We start from the raw sequence: 27,318 nt of genomic DNA on the forward strand, positions 1-27,318 counted from the left end.
AATCAATAGGGGTCATCTGCCAGTCATGATCAATGTACCTATGAAGTTTCATGATCCTAGGCCTAAGCATTCTTGAGTTATCATCTGGAAACTATTTTACAATTCCAAGTCACTGTGACCTTGACCTTTGACCTAGTGACCTGAAAATCAGTAGGGGTCATCTGCCAGTCATGATCAATATACCTATGAAGTTTCAAGATCCTAGGCCTAAGCATTCTTGAGTTATCCGGAAACATTTTACTATTTTGAGTCACTGTGACCTTGACCTTTGACCTAGTGACCTGAAAATCAATAGGGATCATCTGACAGTCATGATTAATGTACCTATGAAGTTTCATGATCCTAGGCCTAAGAGTTCTGGAGTTATCATACGGAAACCATCTGGTGGACGGACGGACGGACCGACGAACCGACATGTGCAAAACAATATACCCCCTCTTCTTTGAAGAGGGGCATAGCAATACAATTTTTTTTTTGTGTTTTTTAACCATGTTTAAAAAAAAAAAATTGGGGGGGGGGTTGGGTTGGGGGGGGGGGGGTAAAGTGTTAGGGTGTGGTGGTCATTTATTAGATGATTTTTAAAGAAAAAAAACTTTTTTTGGGGGGGGGGTGGATCGTTTGGGTGGAGTCTATTGTGGTATGTCAGGTAAGAGTTGTTATGTCAAAGTATCAGGCAAATCTAATCATAAATATAGAAGTTATGGCAATTTTAGTAAAATTTAATAATTTGACCTTGAGAGTCAAGGTCATTCAAAGGTCAAGGTAAAATTCAACTTGCCAGGTATAGTTCCCTCATGATAGCATGAAAGTATTTGAAGTTTGAAAGCAATAGCCTTGATACTTTAGAAGTAAACTGGATCTAAACACAAAATTTAACCATATATTCAAAGTTACTAAGTAAAAAAGGGCCATAATTCCATAAAAATGACATCCAGAGTTATGTAACTTGTCCTTAACTGTCCACTTATGATAGTTTGCGAGTGTTCCAAGTATGAAAGCAATATCTATGATACTTTAGGGGATTAAGTGGACCAAACACAAAACTGAACCAAATTTTCAATTGTCTAAGTATAAAGGGCCCATAATTCCGTCAAAATGCCAGTCAGAGTTACATAACTTTGCCGGCACAGTCCCCTTATGATAGTTAGTAAGTGTTGCAAGTATGAAAGCAATAGCTTTGATACTTTAGGAATAAAGTGGACCTAAACACAAAACTTAACCAAATTTTCAATTTTCTAAGTATAAAAAGGGCACATAATTCTGTCAAAATGCCAGTCAGAGTTACATAACTTTGCCTGTACAGTCCCCTTATGATAGTTATTAAGTGTTGCAAGTATGAAAGCAATAGCTTTGATTATTAAGGAATAAAATGGACCATAAACACAAAACTTAACCAAAATTTTCAATTTTCTAAGTATAAAAAAGGGCACATTATTCTGTCAAAATGCACGCCAGACTTATCTAATTTTGCCTGCCCAGTCCCCTCATGATAGTTAGTAAATGTACCAAGTTTGAATGCAATAGCATTGATACTTTATGAGAAAAGTGGACCTAAACGCAAAACTTAACCGGACGCCAACGCCGACGCGACGCCAAGGTGATGACAATAGCTCATTTTTTTTTCAAAAAATAGATGAGCTATTAAAAAAATTAATTAACATGAGCCTAGCTCTAAGAGACCGGGGCTCAATTCCCATATTGCACAGGCTACCCAATGACAACATTTTCCGCTTAACTGGATTTTCATTAAGAAAATACTACCTTTAAATGAAAGGTACAATTAAACCAGAGATAGTTGTCCCTGATAAAATTGTGCAGACTGTAGTGACACTCTGACCCCCTATGCTGCAAGCCCTCTTGTGCAAAATGTTGTGATACCCATTTTAAATAAATTAAAATTGTTGAAAAGGGGAAGTTATTTCCACTATAGAGAGAAGGCAGGTGGAACAAGAGAGCATAACAATTAATTTACTAAATTTTCCCCAAAAAAAGCATAATCCATACCTTGAGTAACAAGCATTAAGGTCAGTTCAGGCAGACTGGCGCCCTTGTCATTGACTGTGTATACACGCACATCATAGAGAGTGTTAGGCTGTAAACCTGTTAGCTGGTACCGAGTGCCTGCCTTGACCTTGACCTGAAATAAATATGCACATCATACAGAGTGACCATGAACTGAAATAGACCCTATATCATACAGTGACCTTGACCTGAAATATGCATACACATCATATAGAGCTATCTTGACCTATAATAGATATACACATCAATCAGAGTGACCTTGACCTGAAATGGACATGCACATCATACAGAATGACCTATAATAGATGACCTTGACCTGTAATAGATATGATCATCATACAGAGTGGCCATAACCTAAATTGGCCATGCACATCATACAGAGTGACCTTGACCTGAAATGGATATGCACATCATACAGTGACCTTGACCTGAAATGGACATGAACATGATATAGTGACCTTGACCTGAAATGGCCATGCACATCATACAGAGTGACCTTGACCTGAAATGGCCATGCACATCATACAGTGACCTTGACCTGAAATGGACATGCACATGATATAGTGACCTTGACCTGAAATGGCCATGAACATCATACAGAGCGACCTTGACCTGAAATGGACATGCACATCATATAGAGTGACCTTGACCTGAAATGGCCATGCACATCATATAGTGACCTTGACCTGAAATGGCCATGCACATCATATAGTGAACTTGACCTGAAATGGCCATGCACATCATATAGAGTGACCTTGACCTGAAATGGCCATGCACATCATACAGAGCAATATTGACCTATAATAGATATGCACATCTTACAGAGTGACCTTGACCTCAAATTGATATGAATGTCTTGTGTAAGGCTGTAAACTAGACAGCAGATACTGAGTGCCTCTCTCAACATGAAACATCTACAAAAACTAGTTCTAAAGATATTGAGTGAAAATAAAAATGTACATAAGTGACCCATGTAACCATGAGATTCGAACTTCTGCAAAAAAACTCAAAGATGTCATGTCTTTTTAACAACTTATCACCATGTGAAACATGACTGATCTACAATAACTAGTTCTCAAGATATTGAGCAAAAATCAATATGTTAGTAAGTGACCCATGTGACCTTGACATTTGACCTACTGAACCAAAACACCCCAAAAGGAGTTGGGTGTTCATGAAGTCCAATCAACATGGATATCAAACAAGATCAATGATGAATGGTTCTGAAAACATTATAACAGAAACCATGTGTGATGGCCGACAACAGGGTGACAAACTTGGCAAAACCACTTTTAAATGCATGCAAAGTAAACAAAATAATTTTTTTATAAAATCTAAAGTTGATAAAAAATAGGGGTTTGCAAGTAACGTACCAGCAGAAAAAGACAATTAACTTGTTAAACAGAATGACATGGAAAACTTAAAATACCGATATATGACAAGTAAATAGACGTGTATTGTAAAGCAATTACTGTTTTTGTTTTCAAACTTTCAAATCACACCTACCGAGTTCCAGTTATTTGAGATATCTGCCTGCCTCTTCCAGTCAACAATGTAAGACCAGGTGGGGACGTAACTGGATGGGTTGTCCCAGGCAACCGTCGCTTCTACAGACGTAACTGAACTGTCAATAATGCGGGTGTTCACAGGTGGGGCTGGCAGGAATACTGGAACATTACAAGCAAGTACTGTGAAAATTGCTTATTACGAGACGCACTAAATGCATGTGCGAAAAGTGATGTGCCAGATTAGCCTGTGAGGTCAGGACAGGCTTATCAGGGATGACATTTTCCGCCTAAACTCGATTTTTTCTAAAAAAAGACTTCCTTTGTGTCCAAGATAATGAAAAAAATTATGATCCAGTCAGCTGTGGATCACTGCTTAAAAATTGAACGAGTATAAACCGCGGAAGACTGCAAGTTTAATTGATTTTGTGAACTTTTTTCGGCGTAAGCTGTATTAAGCCAGCTTTTCACCTCTCCTGACCTTTGTAAGTGTCCAATAAAATTCAAATAAAATTTCCCGCGGCTAGGTACGAATGAATACACTTCATTTATTCCATTGGCTGATTTGAGTATTCCACCAGAACATTGGAAACATATCCGCGTCTTTGTAACACTGTTTAACTGCATGAAACAATTTTATTTCTAATGAAAAGGCTTAATAGATAGAACAGTTTTACACTCAATTCTCGACATCAATACAGTTTGTGCATACACCTTTTATTTTCAGAGAATTACCAGCGCAACGCGTTTATATTTAAAGGCTATGTTCTCATATTTAGTACTTACTTCCATATTCTTGTCAACATGTTAACATGTAAAAGTATAAAGAGCAGTGGAAGCGAGGTCTCACTTTAATACATTGCATTTCAACCCGGGTCAATTCGCGGCCAGTGTATGGATGTCAGAGTTTATATACAGGTCATCACCGGAGTTTGCGGCCAGTAAAATAATAGTTATATAATAAATACGCTATCCGTGAACTAGGTGACCTGGAATTTTCTTTAGACCAGAAATATGTAGATTCTTAATGGGTTTTCAACAATACAATGATAAATATTATTTTTGATTAATTTAACAATAATTATTCCACCATATTGACCAATGTATTAAGCATGAGCGCGATGATTATCGATACTGTTAATAATCGAATCAAATAGCAATGCCCGACAAACCACTAAAATAGGTTTGTTCGAAGAACGCGCCTATAAATACGGATACTTCTCGTGTGGCCGGTTGGCTCGTATGTTTTAATTTCACTTCAATTCTTCTTTTGGTTTTCTGTTTTGTATCTATAGGTTTATGACCAGCAATATGTAATAATGTCAAATAAGCCGCGAAAACTCCGCGTAACATCCCGTACTGCGTGTGATGCAGCTAAGAACTGCACAGAAAAAAAAACATTCGCTATCCTTGATCTCATTCATTGAACTATCAACGCCGTATATCTTTTTTAAAGATATTTCTTGTTTATAGTATTTTATGATTTTTTTCTGAGGAAACTTTGCTACATTTTGGGAGAAGAATTTTGTTACTAGTCTGAATACACTGTAACTCCAATATAGCATGGTCAATGGGGTCCAAGCCGCAAAACAGCGTTATAAGGGATCCGCGTTATAGGTTTTGAGCTCATTTACTGCAGGGCGCTATAAAAAAAACAGGTATAGAATAGCCTATAATATAGATCATGTATATTGCCATGCTGTGCTGACGCAAATACATTCATATAAACCAAATCGTATCGATAACAGTATACATACCGCTTTTCTTATGTGCACATTTATCCGATAATCCAATAAAATTGCAACATCACTTAAAAAATAATAATCTTGAAAATTAATGACGATATATGTTTAAGAAATTCGTAAACACAACCGTACGCATATATGCCATTTTCAGAAGTGTTAAGAGTACAGTGCATAATGGGGCAGAGCTTTCATTGGACGAGCGACTTTAAATTTAGATTGAATGCAATACGACTCATAATTGTTTTATTGCGTCATACGCATGCAAAAACGTGTTTCCCGGGGACTTTCTGATACCGCGCGAAAAAGAAAGTGAAACTCTGTTAACAATTGCCGGTACACTGCGTTCGCATGTAAATAAATCGTCTGCATTATTTAATTTATTATACATGAACTGAAAGATTAAATGACATAATACTAGATTGATAATGAAATGACAGAAAAAGTTGTTTTATACAGTAGGCAGTATATTTCACAGCCGCTCATTTAATATAGTCAAACTGCAACCATCTCAAAGTAAGAATGTTTCAATCGTTTTGAATTACTTGAATTGTATAACTATCCCGCTTGCACTTAACTTATGGTAATTATCGCACTGAACCGCTCTGATGAGGAATACATGTAATAAACACTGACACGCGAGTTTTTCACACCTTTATTGACATTACACAACATATTTACACCAATTAGCTGTCGGTGTTGTTTAACCTCGAGGCGATTATTATCGGTTCAACGGACGGTTGAATAAAGCAATCAACATGACTGTGATTGCCGCCATCTTTGAATTGTCTGAAAATACATGAAGTTGCATAATACGGATTTGAATCAGAAATCAAATGGAAGGTTGGAGAAAAAATGGGATCCAAGCACCCTCCGCGTTATATTGGATTCAGCGTTAACGGAGCGCTTTATATTGGAGTTACAGTGTATATCTTGCAAGGGGACACAGAATTTATATAAGGAAAACCCTTGCTATACCTGCGCCCTCTTCCACACATGCCGCTATCAAAGGGAGGTTATACAGGCACACTGTCAGCTCAAATGTAAACACAAACTGGCCTGCGCACATCGGGTAACACTTGCTGGGAACATTCATTCTCGCACAGCACGGTGTGTGATTGCCTCCCCCTGCAAACAGAAAAAACCAGATAACTGTTACCAATAGTTTAAACAGATAACTGTTACCAATAGTTTTAACAGATAACTGTTACCAATAGTTTTAACAGATAACTGTTACTAATTGTTTTAACAGATAACTGTTACCAATAGTTCAAACAGATAACTGTTACCAATAGTTTTAACAGATAACTGTTAGCAATAGTTTTAACAGATAACTGTTACCAATAGTTTTAACAAATAACTGTTACCAATAGTTTTAGCAGATAACTGTTACCAATAGTTTTAACAGATAAATGTTACAAATAGTTTTAACAGATAACTGTTACCAATAGTTTTAACTGATAACTGTTACCAATAGTTTTAACGGATAACTGTTACCAATAGTTTTAACAGATAACTGTTACCAATAGTTTTAACGGATAACTGATACCAATAGTTTAAACAGATAACTGTTACCAATAGTTTTAACGGATAACTATTACCAATAGTTTTAACAGATAACTATTACCAATAGTTTGAACAAATAACTGTTACCAATAGTTTTAACAGATAACTGTTACCAATAGTTTTAACTGATAACTGTTACCAATAGTTTTAACAGATAACTGTTACCAATAGTTTTAACAGATAACTGTTACCAATAGTTTTAACAGATAACTGTTACCAATAGTTTTAACTGATAACTGTTACCAATAGTTTTAACTGATAACTGTTACCAATAGTTTTAACAGATAACTGTTACCAATAGTTTTAACAGATAACTGTTACCAATAGTTTTAACAGATAACTGTTACCAATAGTTTTAACAGATAACTGTTACCAATAGTTTTAACAGATAACTGTTACCATTAGTTTTAACAGATAACTGTTACCAATAGTTTTAACTGATAACTGTTACCAATAGTTTTAACTGATAACTGTTACCAATAGTTTTAACTGATAACTGTTACCAATAGTTTTAACAGATAACTGTTACCAATAGTTTTAACTGATAACTGTTACCAATAGTTTTTAACTGATAACTGTTACCAATAGTTTTAACAAATAACTGTTACCAATAGTTTTAACAGATAACTGTTACCAATAGTTTAAACAGATAACTGTTACCAATAGTTTTAACAGATAACTGTTACCAATAGTTTTAACAGATAACTGTTACCAATAGTTTTAACAGATAACTGTTGCCAATAGTTTTAACAGATAACTGTTACCAATAGTTTTAACTGATAACTGTTACCAATAGTTTTAACAGATAACTGTTACCAATAGTTTTAACTGATAACTGTTACCAATAGTTTTAACTGATAACTGTTATCAATAGTTTTAACAAATAACTGTTACCAATAGTTTTAACAGATAACTGTTACCAATAGTTTTAACAAATAACTGTTACCAATAGTTTTAACAAATAACTGATACCAATAGTTTAAACAGATAACTGTTACCAATAGTTTTAACAAATAACTGTTACCAATAGTTTTAACAGATAACTGTTACCAATAGTTTTAACTGATAACTGTTACAAATAGTTTTAACAGATAACTGTTACCAATAGTTTTAACAGATAACTGTTACCAATAGTTTTAACAAATAACTGTTACCAATAGTTTTAACAGATAACTGTTACCAATAGTTTTAACAAATAACTGTTACCAATAGTTTTAACATAACTGTTACCAATAGTTTTAACAAATAACTGTTACCAATAGTTTTAACAAATAACTGTTACCAATAGTTTTAACAGATAACTGTTACCAATAGTTTTAACAAATAACTGTTACCAATAGTTTTAACAAATAACTGTTACCAATAGTTTTAACAAATTGAGCCTCACTCTGGTTAAACAGGGTTTAATGCATGTGCCTAAAATGTTATCCCAGATGACACAGTCTGCACAGGCTAATCAGGGACCACACTTTCCACTTTTATGGTATTCAACATTTAAAGCAAGTTTCATCTTAGCAAAAATCCAGTTTAGGCAAAAAGAGTTGTCCCTGATTAGCCTGCACCAACTGCACAGGCTAATCTGGGACGCCACTTAATGCACATGCATTTAGTCCCATTCTCACAGAGTGCTGCTAAATTGTATACTTTGATGGCAAAAGTTCAACTATTACCCATGTAGTTTGGTTTTATGTTACTTTTTCTATAAACAAATACATACTTTTTAACTTCAAAACAAAGTATGCTTAGATATTGCTTAATTGTTTGAATAATCCAATTACATTTTTTTTTAATCAATCTGTTGTTAAACAGGGGTTAAAATATGTTCAGTTTGATGATTATTCCATTGATTCAACGAGGATTAAGAGGTATTAGTCGTACCCATGAGACAGGAGTACGCGTCCTGCACGTCCCCATAGCAGGTGTACAGTTTATCGGCGTCCATGTTTATACCTCCAAGATCAAGATTTGCAGGATCACAAAAGTCTAGACACTCGTTACTGATCTGCTTTGTTGAACAACATTCTGGAGACAGCAGGAAAAACAATAGAAACATACTAGTGACTTATAACTGTATATTTGTTATTTGATATTACAGTGTATTATAGGTTTACCTTAAAACTGTTGCATTCCAGGGTTAACATAGGTTAACCTTAATTAAATATGGGATAATTTACTGTTTAATAGGTTAGCCTCATACATGTAATATTCCAGAGTCAAAAAATTGAATCTTAAACATGTGATATTACAGTGTAAAAAAGATTAACATAGAACATTAAATATTCTTGATTGACAAATACTAAAAACTATGAAACTATTCGACAAAATGTACACATTCTACATTAAAATGCAAAATCATTTTAATGTCTCAATGCAATGTATTTGTAGATTGTATTGTCTCCTCTAAGACAAAAATGCCAATACACTTACCTCTCACTGACACAGTCTTGTTATACATGTCAAAGGCATCTGTAATCATACATAATTAACATGATATAAATAAGTTTAAAATCAAACTATATCATCATTAACATAAATACAACTTGGCTTATATGGAAATAAATATTTCATAATAAGTTTTGGATGCCTGCTGGTTTAAGTCAGTTTTTTTTCACATTATTTCTGTAAAAAAAATTTTTACATCATTTCTGTAAAACCAAAGATTACATAGTTTTATGATTATCTAAGCTGACCAAAGTTGTTTACCTGTTCTGAGAAATGACAAGAAAAACATATTGATACGAGTTGTAGTATAGCTTTACAGTTTTTGCATGTGAAGCATGGGCTTTCTAAATATAAATAACTTTATAAAAACATTATAGCCCAGAAAAAGAGTAATATTTTTGCAAATTTTTTATAGCAAATTAAGTTTTAATAATCCATCCTACACATTAATTGTAAATGTTATACTGGATAATACCAAATAAGCAAAGAAGAGTCATTTTGTCAGGATCCAATATAAATGAGCCATGCTCTGTGAAAAAGGGGTAAAATGCATGTGCATAAAGTGTCGTCCCAGATTAGCCTGTGCAATTTGCACAGGCTAATTAGGGTTTACACTTTCTGCCTAAACTGGATTTTTGCTAAGAAGAAAGAGACTTTCTTTAAACAGAAAATATCATAAAAGCATAAAGTGTCGTCCCTGCTTAGACTGTGCAGACTGCATGTGTTTATTGAAATAAACAGCTGTCATAATGGAGCTCTCCAATGCTGTTTTGCTCATTGTTTGGAACATATATTTAATGCAGTAACTGTTAGATTTTTTTGTTAAAAATTGACATCGAACAAATTTAAGACAGCTTACATATGACCACTGCAATAGAGCAAAGTTTTCACCCCGCAAATTCAATTGATTTCACAGTAATTTGTAGTATAAATATCAGACACCTTACTTAAGGCACATATTTCCTTGAAATATCAATTCATGAGCCATTAACAAGCACCTGTTCTGGTAGCCATCTGCACGCCGTATGAAGGTTGACTAGCACCAAACTGTGAGACTGCTATCACCTGGATCTCATACAATGTCGTAGTCTCAAGGTACTGTAGCAGCTCGAAATTGGTTACATTGCTTACCTGCAATATGGGGTAATGAATACATGCAAGCCTCGCACTGTGAAAAGGGGGTTTAATGCATACAAATAAAGTGTCATCCAATCCTTAGCTTTAACAAGAGAAGTGCTTGTCAGAAACACTACTGCGCCACTTTGATTTATAAAAAAAAAACATTTGGCAGGTTCAGATAATTTTTACAAGGGAAGTAATATTTTTTAAAGGGATATAATAAAAATATTACTTTTCTTGTAAAAATGATCAGTACCTGCCAAATGATAAATATAAATTATCTCCCTTTAAAGCTTATTACTTCCCTTGGATTTGTTTTTTTTACCTTTGATCTTGAAGGATGACCATGACCTTTCACCACTCAAAATGTGCCGCTCTATGAGATAAACATGCATGCCAAATATCAAGTTGCTATCTTCAATATTGCACATGCATTAAACCCCCTTATCACAGAGCACAGCTCATTTTAATACTCAGACTTTAATATATATACTCAGATGTGAATATAAGTTAGCTTACTATCACAAATTTATAGTAAGGCTCTTCTGACTTCTTGAACTGCACTTTATAGTTGATCACGAGGTTGGGATTTTCCAGCGGTGGTAACCAGGACACAAGAATGTTGGCGCCCGTAGCAACCGCAGACACAGATGTCGGCTGGCTGGGCAATCTGCCTGGCAGCAGACAATGTCAATGTCAGATTCAACAAAATTCTAAAGAATTAGGCAGTTTAAGATATGACACATTCAATGCCAAGATTATGATTTGGGAAAAAAAATAATGGAATAAAAACATTTCTGGATTAGCCAAAACTCTTCATTATTAAACAGATCCTGTATAGTTTGGAAATGAGTTTAGAACTGTGGTAATCAAGCTTGGATCTTAAAGGATCTTTTAAAAGGAGGAGAAATCACACTCCTGATTAAAAATTGTCATATTTTCATGTAAGTTTTAAACATGCTACGAATTTTTTTAGTTCAGCATTTAAATCCATTACAAAACTGCAATTACCTATTAAATCTGCATAATATTCTAAAATATTGCTAACAGCCTTCATAATATATTCGTCAAATAAAAAGAATTGAACTAAATCCTCAAATAAAATCATTCCGGATTTCAAACTTATTCATCATTGGCCCACTTTTGTTACGCTGAAAGTGCTTCAATAATGTATATCATCATCACAATTCCTTCAGCTTCCATACTCTGTCCTTCCTTAAGACACTGTATTAGACTCATGGCACTTGGTATACACTCGGTGTAACTTGTGCCATCGTTGGTTCCCCATCCGTCACAGAGGTTCTGGCACTTTGTTGACAAACCAATGCGCATGCAACACGGCATGTGGTTGCGGCCATCTTGGTAAAAGGAAAAGGATGACAGAATTTACAAAAACTTCAGTCGTCACGATGACATTTAGAGACTGCTAACATAAAACAATATAAACATTTAAGGATGAACTATCTCACAAATAACAATAAAGGACAAAGATAGTATATACTTTTATTCAATATACTGCTATGGCAATTACTTGATATCATAAGACCCACATCATGCGTTAACAGGTCTTATGCTATATGCCGACAGAGTAGCTAAACCCAAAAATTTGTGAAAAACTTTATAGCAAAAAATGTAGATTCTAACCAGACTGCATAATTGGGCAGGCTGGTCAGTGTTTTTTTTTCATTCAAAATCGGGTCCGGTAATCGGCCCCATTCCCAATGGAAAAAAGTATATATTTTTCTCAAATGGGAGATAAAAATTACCAATAAAAGTTTCCCCAAAAAAATCTTATTTTTTTACATCTCAATATTGTGTTCAACTCCGTTCCATATAAGTTCAACCTTAGAAAAGTTAACACTGAAAACACTTGTATTCCCAATTTTGAAGCATTTTTTACAAAACAACAACAACACTTCTTTCCCAATTTTTGTCAAAATGCTGCATATTTTCCCAATCCGAAGGGAACAGGCCCCATTCCCAAAATGGTGGAAAAAACACTGACTGGTCTGACACGACGCTGGTCTCATATGGCAAAAGACCCATTTTTGCATGACCCTGCTCATAATATTCATATTCTTAATAGTCAATACAAATTGGTCAATAAGTTGACCAACCTTACACTTCATTCGAACAAAACATCTTCTTCTAAATTCGTATGAAACTCAAATTTGTTTATGCTGTTTTCAATATTTAAGTCACATCTTTTAAGTTTTCATGGGCTATAAACACCATATTCTAGTGATTTATTTCCACTCATATACCAACATACTATACAAGATGAGCGTTAAATAAAAAATGTTAATAAGGCTTAGAAAACCTAAACCATGAGTATTTGCAAGAGGATCAGATGTTTGTGCCTGAATTAATACATAATGTTCTTAACAAACAAGGGCTGTTTGTAAAAGATGCATGCCCCCCTATATGGGCTATAAGTTGTAGTAGCAGCTATTGTGTGAATACGTTTTTTGTCACTGTGAACGGTGGTGGTGGTGGTGGTGGTGGTGGTGGTGGTGGTGGTGGTGGTGGTGGTGGTGGTGGTGGTGGTGGTGTAGTAGTAGTAGTAGTAGTAGTAGTAGTAGTAGTAGTAGTAGTAGTAGTAGTACTAGTAGTAGTAGTAGTAGTAGTAGTAGTAGTAGTAGTAGTAGTAGAAGTAGAAGTAGTAGTAGTAGTAGTAGTAGTAGTAGTAGTAGTAGCAGCAGCAGCAGCAGCAGCAGCAGCAGCAGCAGCAGCAGCAGCAGCAGTTGTAGTAGTAGTAGTAGTAGTAGTAGTAGTAGTAGTATGCATTACAAAAATGCAGTTAGCCTTACATTTGGTAAAATTTCAATATATTACAAGGGAGGCAAATGCTGTAACAAAAAGAACATGCATAAACGGTAGTTGTTTCCCTTGTTTGAACCATGCTAAATCCTTAAAATGCCTATTTCCAGTAACTGTGACCTTCACCTGTGACCTTGACCTTTGACCTAGTGACCTCAAAATGAATAGGGGTCATCTGCGAGTCATGATCAATGTACCTATGAAGTTTCATGATCCTAGGCCCAAGCGTTCTTGAGTTATCATCTGACAACCACCTGGTGGGCGGACCGACCGACCGACCGACCAACCGACAGACAGACCGACATGAGCAAAGCAATATACCCCCTCTTCTTCGAAGGGGGGCATAAAAATATAAACAAGGGCTGTTTGTAAAACATGCATGCCCCCCATATGGGCTGTCCGTTGTAGTGGCAGCCATTGTGTGAATACGTTTTTTGTCACTGTGACCTTGACCTTTGACCTAGTGACCTGAAAATCAATAGGGGTCATCTGCGAGTCACGATCAATGTACCTATGAAGTGTCATGATCCTAGGCAAAAGCGTTCTTGAGTTATCATCCGAAAATCATTTTACTATTTCGGGTCACCGTGACCTTGACCTTTGACCTTGTGACCTCAAAATCAATAGGGGTCATCTGCGAGTCATGATCAATCTACCTATGAAGTTTCATGATCCTAGGCGTATGCGTTCTTGAGTTATCATTCAAAAACCATTTTACTATTTCTGGTCACCGTGACCTTGACCTTTGACCTAGTGACCTCAAAATCAATAGGGGTCATCTGCGAGTCATGATCAATGTACCTATGAAGTTTCATGATCCTAGGCCCAAGCGTTCTTGAGTTATTGTCTGACAACCACCTGGTGGACGGACTGACCGACCGACAGACCGACATGAGCAAAGCAATATACCCCCTCTTTTTCGAACGGGGGCATAATAAAATTGCTAAAAACACAAGGCAACACAATAAACGCCAAATTATGTCACTTTAAATGTCACAAAATTACATCACTATTCTGGATATATTCGCTATTTTAAACAAGGTGGAAACCCAGTTATGTTTTACCAAACTGTGCTGTATCATTAAGCCAGGTGTGATGATGGGATTCAAACTAACTCCTGATGCCATACCTTGCCCACACCACAGGACCTTGAGGAGGTTGTTTGCCATACAGGTGCTGTTGCTTGCCATGGCCACTATCTGTACAAACGGTGTGATTGTTCGACACATGGGCAACGCACAGGTCTCTACACCCTGGTCTATACAGCAAGCTGCAGACCAGAAACACTCATATTATGTGTTGCAAAACATCTTTAAATTTATGAACTTTGCTCTGAAAAAAAAGGGGCTTCACACATGTGAGTTAAGTGTTTTGACAATTTAGCCTGTGTAGTCGGCATAAACTAATCAGGGACGACACTTTCCGCTTCTATGGTATTTTTTGTTTAAAGAAAGTATCTTCTAAGTGAAAATCCAGTTTAGACTGAAAGTTTCACCTCTGATTAGCCTGTGAAGACTGCAATCCAGTTTCCCCAGATCAATCACACAGTAACTTGCTATTCTCTATGTATTGTATTTTTTAAATGTACTAAAATATTAGAATGTTGCTGATATTACTGCTAAATGTTTCTGAATGGAATGATACAGTGTAGGCCAGTTGCACAATTGAGCCATGACATGCAAAAATCGGTCCTATGCCATGTACAGCCAGTTTGTCCCCAGACCTTCCTGCACATTTGCAAAGTCTGGTCAGGATATTCCCTGTCACGAATGTAAAGCAAGGTATTGTGGTCTTATTAGCTGACAAGATAGCTTCTGATCAGAATGTGCGGATGGACAGGCTGGTCTTGAGTAACTATCGAGGTATAAGGCGTAAGAGCCATTTTTGTTGTTTTTTTCCAATGAAACTACGCAAGGTAGCATTCCAAATTGAGCATCAATCTGTAAAAAAAATTAAGTGAAAAACATTTAAAACAAATAATGAGTGTTTGAAAAACAAAACAAATCTGACTTAGCGGATTTAAACAATTTGATGCTATTAGGTCTTGTGCGAGTAACTTTTTTATAATTCCTGTAGTAGGATTAAAGGTTTAACTGACTAATCAGCATCCTAATATTGAGAATTGATCAGATATTATTTCATTCTGTGTAAAAACAAACCTGTAACATCCACTTCCTGGTAGGTAGGGGGAGTTGGTGCACCTGAAATGGTAATTATTCAATTCACTGGAATGTTCTTAACAGTAGTCCCCACACATAATTTATTTTGAATAACAAATCATAGATTTATTTTTACATGTAGAGTTAGAACGGTTTTTAACAAACATATATAAAAATAGTTATTATTTACAACTCATTTACTAAATCCTCAACATTTGACTCATTTGAACACTTTAATATGTGTGTGCTTGTTTATGATTTCTAAATTGAACACTGTGTAAGAACTCTCAATCTTCTCAACAACTTTTGAAATTGTGATTACCCAAACTCTAAGCAGCTGACTGAAGAGGTCAATTCAATGCATCATACATTGGAAATAAATTGTATGTGCAAAAATAGTGTTTTGAGTATTTACTTGACTGAAAACTGTACATGTTTTAATGATATGAAAATGTTAAGTGTGAATAGACTATCCACTAATCAACGTGCTGATTTACTCCAGAGGTGTCTTCCACCATTGCTAATAGCATCTTTAAGATAATACCAAAATATTATATTTGAAACAATTTCAATGTATTTTTGTTGTTGTATTCTGATTGTCACAACATACATTAGAAAAGAAATCTGCAAATATTTGAGTTTTGAGAAAATGTTAAATGCATGAGCAAACAGTGCTTCAACCCAGATAACCCTTGCAATCCCCAAAGGCTAATCAGGAACGACACTTTCCGCCTAAATTGAATTTTTTTAAAAAGAGTCTTCCTCGACAATTACCATAAGAGCGGAAAGTGTCCTTCCTGATCAGCCTGTGTGACCTGCACAGGCTGATCTAGGACAGGCTGATCTAGGACAGGCTGATCTATGACGACACTATTAGTGCATGCAGAGCAAGACTCATTTATATCTAACTTTTGGACATCCGCTTTGAAGACTACGGGTTGCTATGGAAACCAACCTGTAACATGGAGTATATGGTTGACAGAGACCATGTTCTTGTAACCCAGCACGTAACATCGGTAGATGCCTGCATCTGAATGTTCCAGGTTGTACACAACCAGGTTCCATTGATCACTTGCATCTGAAACCAAATGTCGGCTCAATTTATTAGCATGTTACATGATCATTGGTTCCTGTTTGAACAGGAAAATTATTCAATAACAGACAAATGTTTTGAACAATAACATTAGACATGTAACAATAATAGGGATATCAGGGGGACCAAAGGTATGCTTATAACAGAGCATTCATTTTCTTTCTTTCATCTTTAACAAATTATGTTTCTTACATGATCTTCTTACAGTTAGCGTTGTTTTTCCCCAATTTAATATGATTTCCATAATTTTATTTTTGTCAATGAGCACTTATGCACATGCATTTGACAGTTAACTTTTTTTTTTATATTTAGAGTTTAAAACAAAATAAAGAAGCATACAATATGTCTTCAACAACCATATTTACAATCATGAAATTAATTGTAAACACTACCTTAATGAAGTCAAAAGAATATAATGTCAACCTGCACGGAGGTATAAAGTGGATTAAATTAGTCATTTATCTGTTTATACCTACATGTGTACTCAAAGTTGTTGAAGCTGTCAACTACCAGGCTCTATGTGACATTTTCCCACACTACCACAGCTAAAGCTATCACTGAAGGTGATTTAATAGTCCATACATACCACTTTGACACAATAGTTACAATTAGTTTGACATAAGTGCTGCATATAAATCTTATGTAAAAATACAACCTTGACCTTGAAAATAGCATATCCCACGACTCATCTAATTTAAGGCATTTGCTCGTGATGCTTTGCAACAAACACTCCAAGACTTTCAACATAATGGATTAACTATCAACACAAGTTGTTTTTCCCAATTGAATTACTCTAGGGAGCATTCAATCTTTACAATTTAATGAAATACATGAACACAAGAAAATTCTTAATGGAGATTTCACCAAGTGACCTAGTTTTCAGAACATCTGACCATCAAATTAGGATATATATTGTAAAAATAACAATCTGACCAGGTTTCATCAAGCTTGAGTCCTAAGTGCTAGCTTGAGTCCTAAGTGCTGCCCTTAGAGAGTTAAGATGGTTTTTCAAAGATCTGACAGGGTGACCTAGGTTTTTAATTCAAGTGACCTAGATTAAATTCTGTCTTGATATTGCCAAAATGAACAATCTTATCAAGTTTCATCAATCATAAATGAATTACAAATTAGGCCTGACGAGTAGAAACAAGGTTTTGCTAAAATTTGACCAGGTGACCCAGTTTCTAACTTAGCCTATTAGTCAAGATAAACAAATCGACTATTAGGTTGCATTAAGATCGAGCCATATATTTTTTTCCAGAAGGGGTAAAAGTATTTTTTAGATTTGACCAACTGACCTAGTTTTTGCACATAAATGACCATGATTTAAACATGGACTAGATATTTTTAAGCTTAACATTCTGAACAAGTTTTGTAAATTTTAATTATTAAATGTTTTCTAGAGTAGCAAAGTTTTTATCTAAGATTTGACCTGGTGACCTTGTTCCTCAAAGCACTTGACCCAGTTTCAAACCAGCCTTGATATTGTCTAAATAAAACATTCGGACGAAGCTTCATAAAGGCTGAGTCATAAATGTTGCCTCTAGTGTGGTAGCTTTTTTTTCTAACATTTAATCTTGTGATTAGTTTTTGGACACATGTGACCCAGATTCAAACAAGACCTACACTTGGTCAAGATAAATATTAAATTTTAACATAGTTCGATTAAGATTTAGTTATAAACTTTTTAAACAATAAAGAGGCCACATTTATTGTCAGATCTTCATGAAACACGATCAAAAAATGTATCACAATAATATCTTGGACAAATTCCAAAATGGTTCCGGTTGGTTGAAAAACATGGCCACCATTGGGCAGGACTTTTTTCCTAATATGGCTATAGTAAAACCTTGTTAACACCCTAGAGGCGAAGTTTATTTTTCGATCTTCATGAAACTTGGTCAAAACATACGTCTAAATGACATCTTGGATGAGTTCAAAGATGGTTTTGGTCTGTTGAAAAACATGGCCAGGGCCCAGGGCATTTCTCCTTATATGGCTATATATGGCTATCCTAAAACATTGTTAACACTGTAGAGGTCACATTTGTTGTCCCATTTTTATGAAACTTAGTCAAAACATCCGTCTCAATGACATGTCGAAAATGATTTTGGCTGGTTGAAAAACATGGCCACCAGGGGGCTGGGCATTTTTCCTTATATGGCTATAATAAAAATTTGTTAACACTCTAAAAGTCACCTTTATTGTCTTATCTTGTTAACACTTGGTAAGAACATTTGTTTTAATGATATCTTGGATCAGTTCAAACTAGTTCCAGTCTGTTAAAAAACATCACCACCAGGGATCGGGGAATTTATCCTAATATGGCTACATGTATAGTAAAACCTCGTTAGCACTCTAAAATTTACATTCACATTAATTTACGTTTAGATTCAAACTCAGTCTAAAAAATGGCAAGATAAACATTCTGTGTTTTATCTGAGTTTTATAAAGATTCAGTCATTAATATCACCTCTAGAATAGTAGCAAGTTTTTTTTCCAACATTTGGCCATGTGAAATGGTTTTTGGACACGCATGACCAAGATGACAAATTGGCCTAGATTTAGTTCAGTCAAGATACTCATTCTTATAAAAATTTCATTTCAGACTGAGTTATAAATTTGGTCTCTAGACTGGTATTGAGGTTTTTCAATGATTTCACTTGGGGACCTAGTTTTTTTTAATGATTTCACTTGGGGACCTAGTTGTTCAATGATTTCACTTGGGGACCTAGTTTTTCAATTATTTCACTTTGGGACCTAGTTTTTCAATGATTTCACTTGGAGACCTAGTTTTTCAACGATTTCACTTGGGGACCTAGTTTTTCAATGATTTCACTTGGGGACCTAGTTTTTCAATGATTTCACTTTGGGACCTAGTTTTTCAATGATTTCACTTGGGGACTTAGTTTTTCAATGATTTCACTTGGGGACCTAGTTTTTTTAGGGCATGCGACCCAGATTCCAACTTGGCCTAGATAAAATTTCATCCAGATGACCTAGTGACCTAGATGTTGGATGTATATCACCAAGATTTGAACTCTGCCTAGACATTGTCCAAATGAACATTCTGAACAGCTTTCAATAAGATTGGATGAACAAGAGTTTGCGGTCAGAGACGTATGCCCCCCGCAACAGGGCTTCAAATAGTGACCCCAATTTCAAAGGAGTCATCTACTGTCCAAGGCCAATGCACATGTGAAGTATCAAGCCAATCAGTTAATTTGTTGACGAGTTATTGATCAGAGGGGGGGGGGGGGGCACAAAAATGTGGCCTCTAGAGTTGAAAAAAGCTAATATTGACAACACAACCAGACACTGCATAACGCTGAAAGCCATACTTTGCATGATCACAATAGGTCTACTTGAGCTTCGGTGAGTTAAAAATGATCCATCATTATAAAATATTGTAAACACACATTCTAAACGAGATAAATAAACTGCCACGTAACTTTCTTCTCCCCTTATATAATCAAGTTCATGCCATGACAGAAAGATAAAAAAATCAGGCACTGGTGTTGTGTATCTCACCTTGTGGACTAGTAATGGAGTATTTTTGCTTCCAAGGGAAGTTGAGCAGACCCCATCCCATAGAAAGGGTCACATTGTGGTCCACATGTTCCCAAATCACCTGAAAAGTTTCAAGGAGTGCATTTGTCAACATTGATGTTGTATAGCACAAGAACTTTCCTACAACAGCGTGCTCAACTATTCTTTTGTTTTGATAGTAAAATATATATTTTCTGTCAGTCACCTGATATGTTGACTACAAAGACAAACATACATAATATATGACGTAGTTGTATAGTTTATGAAATGGTTAACCTGAAAGTTTAGAAAGTCAAACAAGAAATGTTACCCTGGCAAGAAAGTAGATTTTCAACTATTTACCAATATATTAACTTTAATTTAATTACAGCACAATAAACCCATCCAAAGTCATAACATTGAGTACAAACCATTGATGATGATAGGATTAAAACTAATTATTAGGGTGGAAGAGGTTAGTTTGGCCAATATTTTTATAATTTAATACATCGACATAACGCCAAGTTTCATAACGATCCAATTAAAAAGTTTACAGTTAGAGAGCGGACAAGTTTAATTTGTCAATTTGTTCATAATTGAAGGGCCATAGTTACGAAGTGCTCAAAGGGATCTGACTGGTGTTCAAATTGGCCAAGAAATTATGCCCAAAAACATTATCCTACATTACTGGTGATCTGATTTAAGCATTTTGTCAGCGGACAAAGTTCTACGTGACACTGCCTTCCCACCGGCCAACCTGCTTTATGTGTTTCCAAGGTTTCTGACATACATGTTTTCAAATGTCATTGATTACAAGATTTAAGACCTTACACATACTTACATTTCATTGATTACATGACTTTAACCCTGACACCTATTTATATTAATTGTTTACAAGATTTACTTGCTAAATGTTTCTGAGGTCTATAGACTCACATAGATATTCATGTTTCCACTATATCTGCGGTCTGAGACCTGACAAAACATATTAAAAACTATTGCTTCTGATACTAACACAACTATATAGGCATTCATATTTTGAAAGATTTATTTACCCGACATGCATTATTAACTTACACTTTGATTTGTTCCAAGGTATTTGACCTGACATGGGAAAAAGGCAACACTGCCCAAGGCCAAGGACTGCTCTTTTGACAAAGTTGGTATATTCGGCACTTGAGCATACACTGTAAATGCAAACTAATTATTGCAAAACATGATAATGTAAGACAAACTAATATGCATAGATAGATGGAGTTGAGTATGTGTGAACACTGGTTTAAATTCATGTGCTTAAAAGTGTTGTCCCAGATTAGCCTGTGCAGTCCCTACAGGCTTATCAGGGACAACACTTTCTGCCTAAACTTGATTTTTGCAGTCAAGACGATACTTCCTTTGAACAAAAATACCATAAACGTAGAAAATGTTGTCCCTGATTAGCCTGTGCTATCTGGGATAACACAAGATTACATGCAGCATGCACTCAAATGTCAATGTTCAGAATAGACAACACAAAAATTACAAACAATGATAACAAAATCAGAATGCTAACAAAACCAGAACTAAAGAAACTTTATGACTCTATGAAACCAATACAATAAATTAAATCATTGTTTCAGTTGTTTTGCAAGCACTTTCTCATGTATTACCTGTAGTAGAGAAAACTAAGGTAGCCAGTACCACAAGGGACCTAATCATCTTCAGCACCTATACAAACAAGGACATCAGCTACAAGAATCGCTGTGGCACCTGAAAATGGACACACCTGTGTTTGTAATTAAGCCACTCTCTGGGAAAACCCGGCTTAATGCATGTGTGTTAAAGGGTCACCCCAGAGTATCCAGTGCAGTTCACACAAGTGTATCAGGGATTTCACTATCAGCCTTATCTGATTTTTATTAAAAAGAGACTTAATTTAAACGAAACATTCCATAAAAGCGAAAAGTGTTGTCCCTGATGAGCCTTTGCTGACTGCACATTCTAATCTGTGACAATAGTTTACACTTTTTGTCTGCCAGTAAATCTACAGGAACAAACATCTATCCATAGGTAAAATTAACCATGTTGGACAAATCACAAAATAACTTCTAATTAAAAAACCATTTAGAGCTGTTGTAAACCGGCAGGCATATTATTTAAACAAAAGGCGATGTTGAATGCTTTATGTCAAAGATGGTACTAAACCATAAAGTAAATTAAATTAAAATAGAAATTTAAAAAGTTTAATTTGTTCCACACAGCAGAATGTACACTCTGACACTGAGCCTGCCACATGTAATTTAACTCATATCCATCATAACTTTCACTGTAATTTATTCAACAACTTACCTCAATGCGAAAATATTCTCATGGCATAAATTAAGGCAACTCAAACAACAAAATATTGCATCCATAAAATTATACTGTTAGGCAGCAATCAAAAGTGTAAATAAATATAACTGTGTATACATAATAACATACCAGATTTACACTTAAATCCCCCTTGTAATCAGGACTGTAATTGTATAACAGAAAAACACTTGATGATATTTCAGGTACATTTGAACCTACAAATTAGGTCATCTATAAAGTTCTGCATGGTCAGGTCAATTCACGAAACTACGAGGTCGGGTGAGAAAATATGTACAGTTCAGCTTGAAAAAAAACATGTTGTAATGAACATTATTGTATATATATATATTTATATAATAATAATAATAGAATTTTAGAAAACAGTTAATAGTTATTGTCAACAATGTGACTATGCAATTACAAAGGAGCATATGTTATCATGTTCTAGACCAACATATGCTTGTACATCAAACCAACATTTTCCTTTAAAACACTGTTATAACGGTACATAACAGATACTAAAATAATTATAAAAAGTATACATATTAGACACCTAGTGATTGATTATCAGAATGCAATTTCCATACCTCTAGAATTATTGCTAACCAACACCAAAACACACTCTAATGTAATATAGGACATTTCTTACTATGTGATTTATTCAGAAAAAATATGCCAACCAACGATCAGATTGTGCAAAGGTGGAGTTATATAGACAAAAAACAAGAGCACCGCCTTGCGGGTGCAGACCGCTCATCTATTTTCTTTTTAAAGGTGAAAGGACTCTCATTTTCAATCACAAAGGAGGGAGGGGTGGAGTGAAGAGGGGTGTATAGTGTGGGGGTGTGGACATTTATTACATTATTTTCCAAAAATGCACACAAAAAAAAATCGGGGGGGGGGGGTTTGGGTGGGGGGGGTGGGGGAGGATACTTGGGTGCAAAGGTTGGACGGTATTTCAAAAATTAAATAATAAAAATAAATTGTTGTGTTTTTTTAACCGTTTCAAAAAAAAAAATTGGGGGGATGGGGTGGGGGGGGGGGGTATAGTGTGAGGGTGTGGTGGTAATTTGTGAGATGATCTTGAAAAAAAAAAAAAAAAAAAAAATTTAGGAAGGGGGGGGGGGATTCGGGTGGAGGAGGGGGGGGTGGGGGGGGGATTCTTGGGTGCGATGGTTGGACGGTATTTCAAACATAAAATAATAAAAATAAATTTTTGTGTTTTGTAACCGTTTAAAAAAAGCAAGGGACAAAATTGTCACAAAACCAGGTTTTCATTGTGAAAAAAAATCTGATTAAGGGAGACATCTCAAACTGAACTTTTGAAATGAACAAACAAAATTAACCCCCTTTGTAAGTTTGTTTCAAAATAAAACTATTTTAAGTTGTGGTGACCTTGACATTGGAGATATTGACGTGATTCTTTCGTGCGACACACCGTCCCATGATGGTGAACAAATGTGCCAAATAATTGTAAAATCTCACAATGAATGACATAGTTATGGCCCAGACAAGCTCATTTATTGCCAATTTTGACCTTTGAACTCCAAGTGTGACCTTGACCTTGGAGATATCGACATAGTTATTTCGCGCGACACACCGTCCAATGATGGTGAACAAATGTGCCAAATGATTTTAAAATATGGCAATGAACGAAGGGCACGGGGGATGGTTTGGGCGGAGTCTATTGTGGTATGTCAGGTAAGAGTAGTTTTGTCAAAGTATCAATCAAATGTAATCATAAATAAAGAAGTTATGGCAATTTAGCAAAATTTAATAATTTGACCTTGAGAGTCAAGGTCATTCAAAGGTCAAGGTAAAATTCAACTTGCCAGGTACAGTAACCTCATGATAGCATGAAAGTATTTGAAGTTTGAAAGCAATAGCCTTGATACTTAAGAAGTAAAGTGGATCGAAACACAAAATTTAACCATATATTCAAAGTTACAAAGTCAAAAAAGGGCCATAATTCTGTAAAAATGACAACCAGAGTTATGCAACTTGTCCTTTTACTGTACCCTTATGATAGTTAGCGAGTGTTCCAAGTATGAAAGCAATATCTATGATACTTTAGGGGTAAAGTGGACCAAAACACAAAACTTAACCAAATTTTAAATTTTCTAAGTATAAAGGGCCCATAATTCCGTCCAAATGCCATTCAGAGTTATATAACTTTGCCTGCACAGTCCCCTTATGATAGTTAATAGGTGTTGCAAGTATGAAAGCAATAGCTTTGATACTGTAGGAATAAAGTGGACCTAAACACAAAACTTAACCAAATGTTCAATTTTCTAAGTATAAAAAGGGCACATAATTCTGTCAAAATGCCAGTCAGAGTTACATTACTTTGCCTGCACAGTCCCCTTATGATAGTTAGTAAGTTTTGCAAGTATGAAAGCAATAGCTTTGATACTTAAGGAATAAAATGGACCTAAACACAAAACTTAACCAAAATTTTCAATTTTCTAAGTATAAAAAGGGCACATAATTCTGTCAAAATGCATGCCAGAGTTATCTAACTTTGCCTGCCCAGTCCCCTCATGATAGTAAGTAAGTGTACCAAGTTTGAATGCAATAGCATTGATACTTTCTGAGAAAAGTGGACCTAAACGCAAAACTTAACCAAAATTTTCAATTTTCTAAGTATAAAAAGGGCACATAATTCTGTCAAAATGCATGCCAGAGTTATCTAACTTTGCCTGCCCAGTCCCCTCATGATAGTAAGTGAGTGTACCAAGTTTGAATGCAATAGCATTGATACTTTCTGAGAAAAGTGGACCTAAACGAAAAACTTAACAGGACGCCGACGCCGACGCCAAGGTGATGACAATAGCTCATAATTTTTTTTCAAAAAATAGATGAGCTAAAAATGGAATACAGAGTTTTGTTTGATTGTCAGCTATCTATCGATATATATGTGTGCTTTGTTAGAAAACACACACTCTGAGAAAAGCTTTGGATAGATACTTTAGGCTAGTTACTTTGGAGAGTGGAACGTGGACGGACAGAGGAAGGTCCAATCATGTAGTCATTAACTGTATGAGACTGTTTTTTATCTTACTTAATCAAAATGAATTATTAAATGTAGAATTGATGTATATTTGGAGAAATTACCTATACGTAAGGAAATCAGAACAGTTATTAAATAAGAAATGGACTTGAATTTATTTATGACTTAATTGTTGTATATTTTATTATATTGATGAATTTGCAAAATTAGAATGGGACCGACTTGCCCACGTAATAAACTGCATTCACTCGGTTAATGCGATTCAAGTCATAACAGCAAATTGCGCATGACGTTGATCGAACGCTTATGCGACAACCATATACAATAGGGAAACAGTTCACCCTCTTTGAATTACAAATAAGCCATGCTTGGAGAAAACAAAATTTAATTCATGTGCGTAAAAGGTAGTCACAGATTATTAGACTGTGCAGTCCACACAGGCTAATCATGGACAACACTGTCTGCACAAATGTTTTTTTTTTAATGATTATTAGTCTCTTTTTTGTGAAAATCCAGTTTAGGCAGAAAGTGTCGTCCCAGATTAGCCAGTTTAGGCAGAAAGTGTCGTCCCAGATGAGCCAGTTTAGGCAGAAAGTGTCGTCCCAGATGAGCCAGTTTAGGCAGAAAGTGTCGTCCCAGATTAGCCAGTTCATATGGCGCAGGCTAATCTTGAATGACACTTCACGCAATTCATAAAGCCCCATTTTCCCAGAGAGAGGCTAACAATCAGTTTCATACAATTGTTTGGTCCTTTGCTGTTTTAAAACCTGTAATCAGAATCTAAACTGATAAAAGGTTGATGAATCAAAAATAAGAATTACAATTCAGAAAATATAGTACATGACAATCTAAGAAATTTGAATTTAATCCAATAACAAATAATTTTCTGCTGAACATTCAAAAATGCATTCATGTACAAAAACATGGGAAATTCCTACTATTCTTCACAGATTTATTCATAAAACACAGAAACACAGTTTTTGGCTCTGCAACAAATACAAGTAAACCTGTCAGTATCTGGTAATAATTGGTTGTCATAAATTTCATAACAGTAAACAAAATATTATGATAATTTAATACATTGTACATAAAATTAAATTGTGTATTCATGTATAAGTTAAATATTGAGAGAATTAATACAATGTTGATATTTAAATCATATACATGTATACTCACTTATATTTTGTATTCGCTTTGTTACAGAATCTGTTCAATCATAAATATTTTCTATATATTTTGTAATCAAAGCTTCTTTTCCATTATTATTTGTATGAAGTCTACTTTTCTATTGTCACATGACATAAAAGCCAACACTAATTTTTACAATTGTGTGATGCACGAAATATTTCGAATCATATTACCAAACAACATATGTATCAATCATCTGCATTTGAATGTTTCAGCACTCAGAAATTAATTGGTGTGGTTTTCTATTTATCATTAGTCAGTGTGCATGTACGTATGCCTAGCCTGTCTTTAAAATTAAAAATTGTTACTTGAAAAATACTCAAGAGATTGCTGCAAGTTTGTATATGCCTATTACCACAATTTGATAGAATTTTTAACAATGTATAATATAATGAGAAGCCCTATATGAAGGCTAATGAGCAGCCCTATATGAAGGCTAATCAGGGACAGCACTTTCTGCCTCAACAAAGTTTTAACTAAGAGACATCCTTTAAACAAAGATAACATACAAGCCGAAAGTTTCATCCCTGATTGGCCTGTGCAGGCTGCACAGTCTAATCCAGGGCGACACCTTACACACTTGCATTCAGCCCCTGTGCAAGCTGCACAGACTAATCCAGAAGGACACCTTACACACTTGCATTCAGCCCCTGTGCAGGCTGCACAGTCTAATCCAGAACGACACCTTACACACTTGCATTCAGCCCCTGTGCAGGCTGCACAGACTAATCCAGAAGGACACCTTACACACTTGCATTCAGCCCCTGTGCAGGCTGCACAGACTAATCCAGAA

General features: G+C 35.4%; 1 protein-coding gene across 1 annotated transcript in view; it reads right to left on the minus strand.

Moving 5' to 3' along the window:
- The window catches only part of LOC127866916 (Ig-like and fibronectin type-III domain-containing protein 2), a 119,137-nt gene that overhangs the window by 75,442 nt on the left and 16,377 nt on the right, over nucleotides 1-27,318 (minus strand). The window contains exons 2-15 of the mRNA XM_052407782.1: nucleotides 21,646-21,745; nucleotides 21,074-21,183; nucleotides 20,000-20,099; nucleotides 16,331-16,453; nucleotides 15,376-15,417; nucleotides 14,346-14,486; nucleotides 11,602-11,754; nucleotides 10,916-11,070; nucleotides 10,276-10,408; nucleotides 9,263-9,301; nucleotides 8,714-8,857; nucleotides 6,248-6,397; nucleotides 3,529-3,689; nucleotides 2,005-2,137 (exon numbers count right to left, since the gene is read on the minus strand). Coding sequence (XP_052263742.1) covers nucleotides 2,005-2,137; nucleotides 3,529-3,689; nucleotides 6,248-6,397; nucleotides 8,714-8,857; nucleotides 9,263-9,301; nucleotides 10,276-10,408; nucleotides 10,916-11,070; nucleotides 11,602-11,754; nucleotides 14,346-14,486; nucleotides 15,376-15,417; nucleotides 16,331-16,453; nucleotides 20,000-20,099; nucleotides 21,074-21,183; nucleotides 21,646-21,694 — 1,633 coding nt within the window. The 5' untranslated portion in view covers nucleotides 21,695-21,745. The remainder of the gene's footprint in view (nucleotides 1-2,004; nucleotides 2,138-3,528; nucleotides 3,690-6,247; nucleotides 6,398-8,713; nucleotides 8,858-9,262; nucleotides 9,302-10,275; nucleotides 10,409-10,915; nucleotides 11,071-11,601; nucleotides 11,755-14,345; nucleotides 14,487-15,375; nucleotides 15,418-16,330; nucleotides 16,454-19,999; nucleotides 20,100-21,073; nucleotides 21,184-21,645; nucleotides 21,746-27,318) is intronic.

This window comes from Dreissena polymorpha, chromosome 2, assembly GCF_020536995.1.
Source record: "Dreissena polymorpha isolate Duluth1 chromosome 2, UMN_Dpol_1.0, whole genome shotgun sequence".
Taxonomy (NCBI): Eukaryota; Metazoa; Mollusca; class Bivalvia; order Myida; family Dreissenidae; genus Dreissena; species Dreissena polymorpha.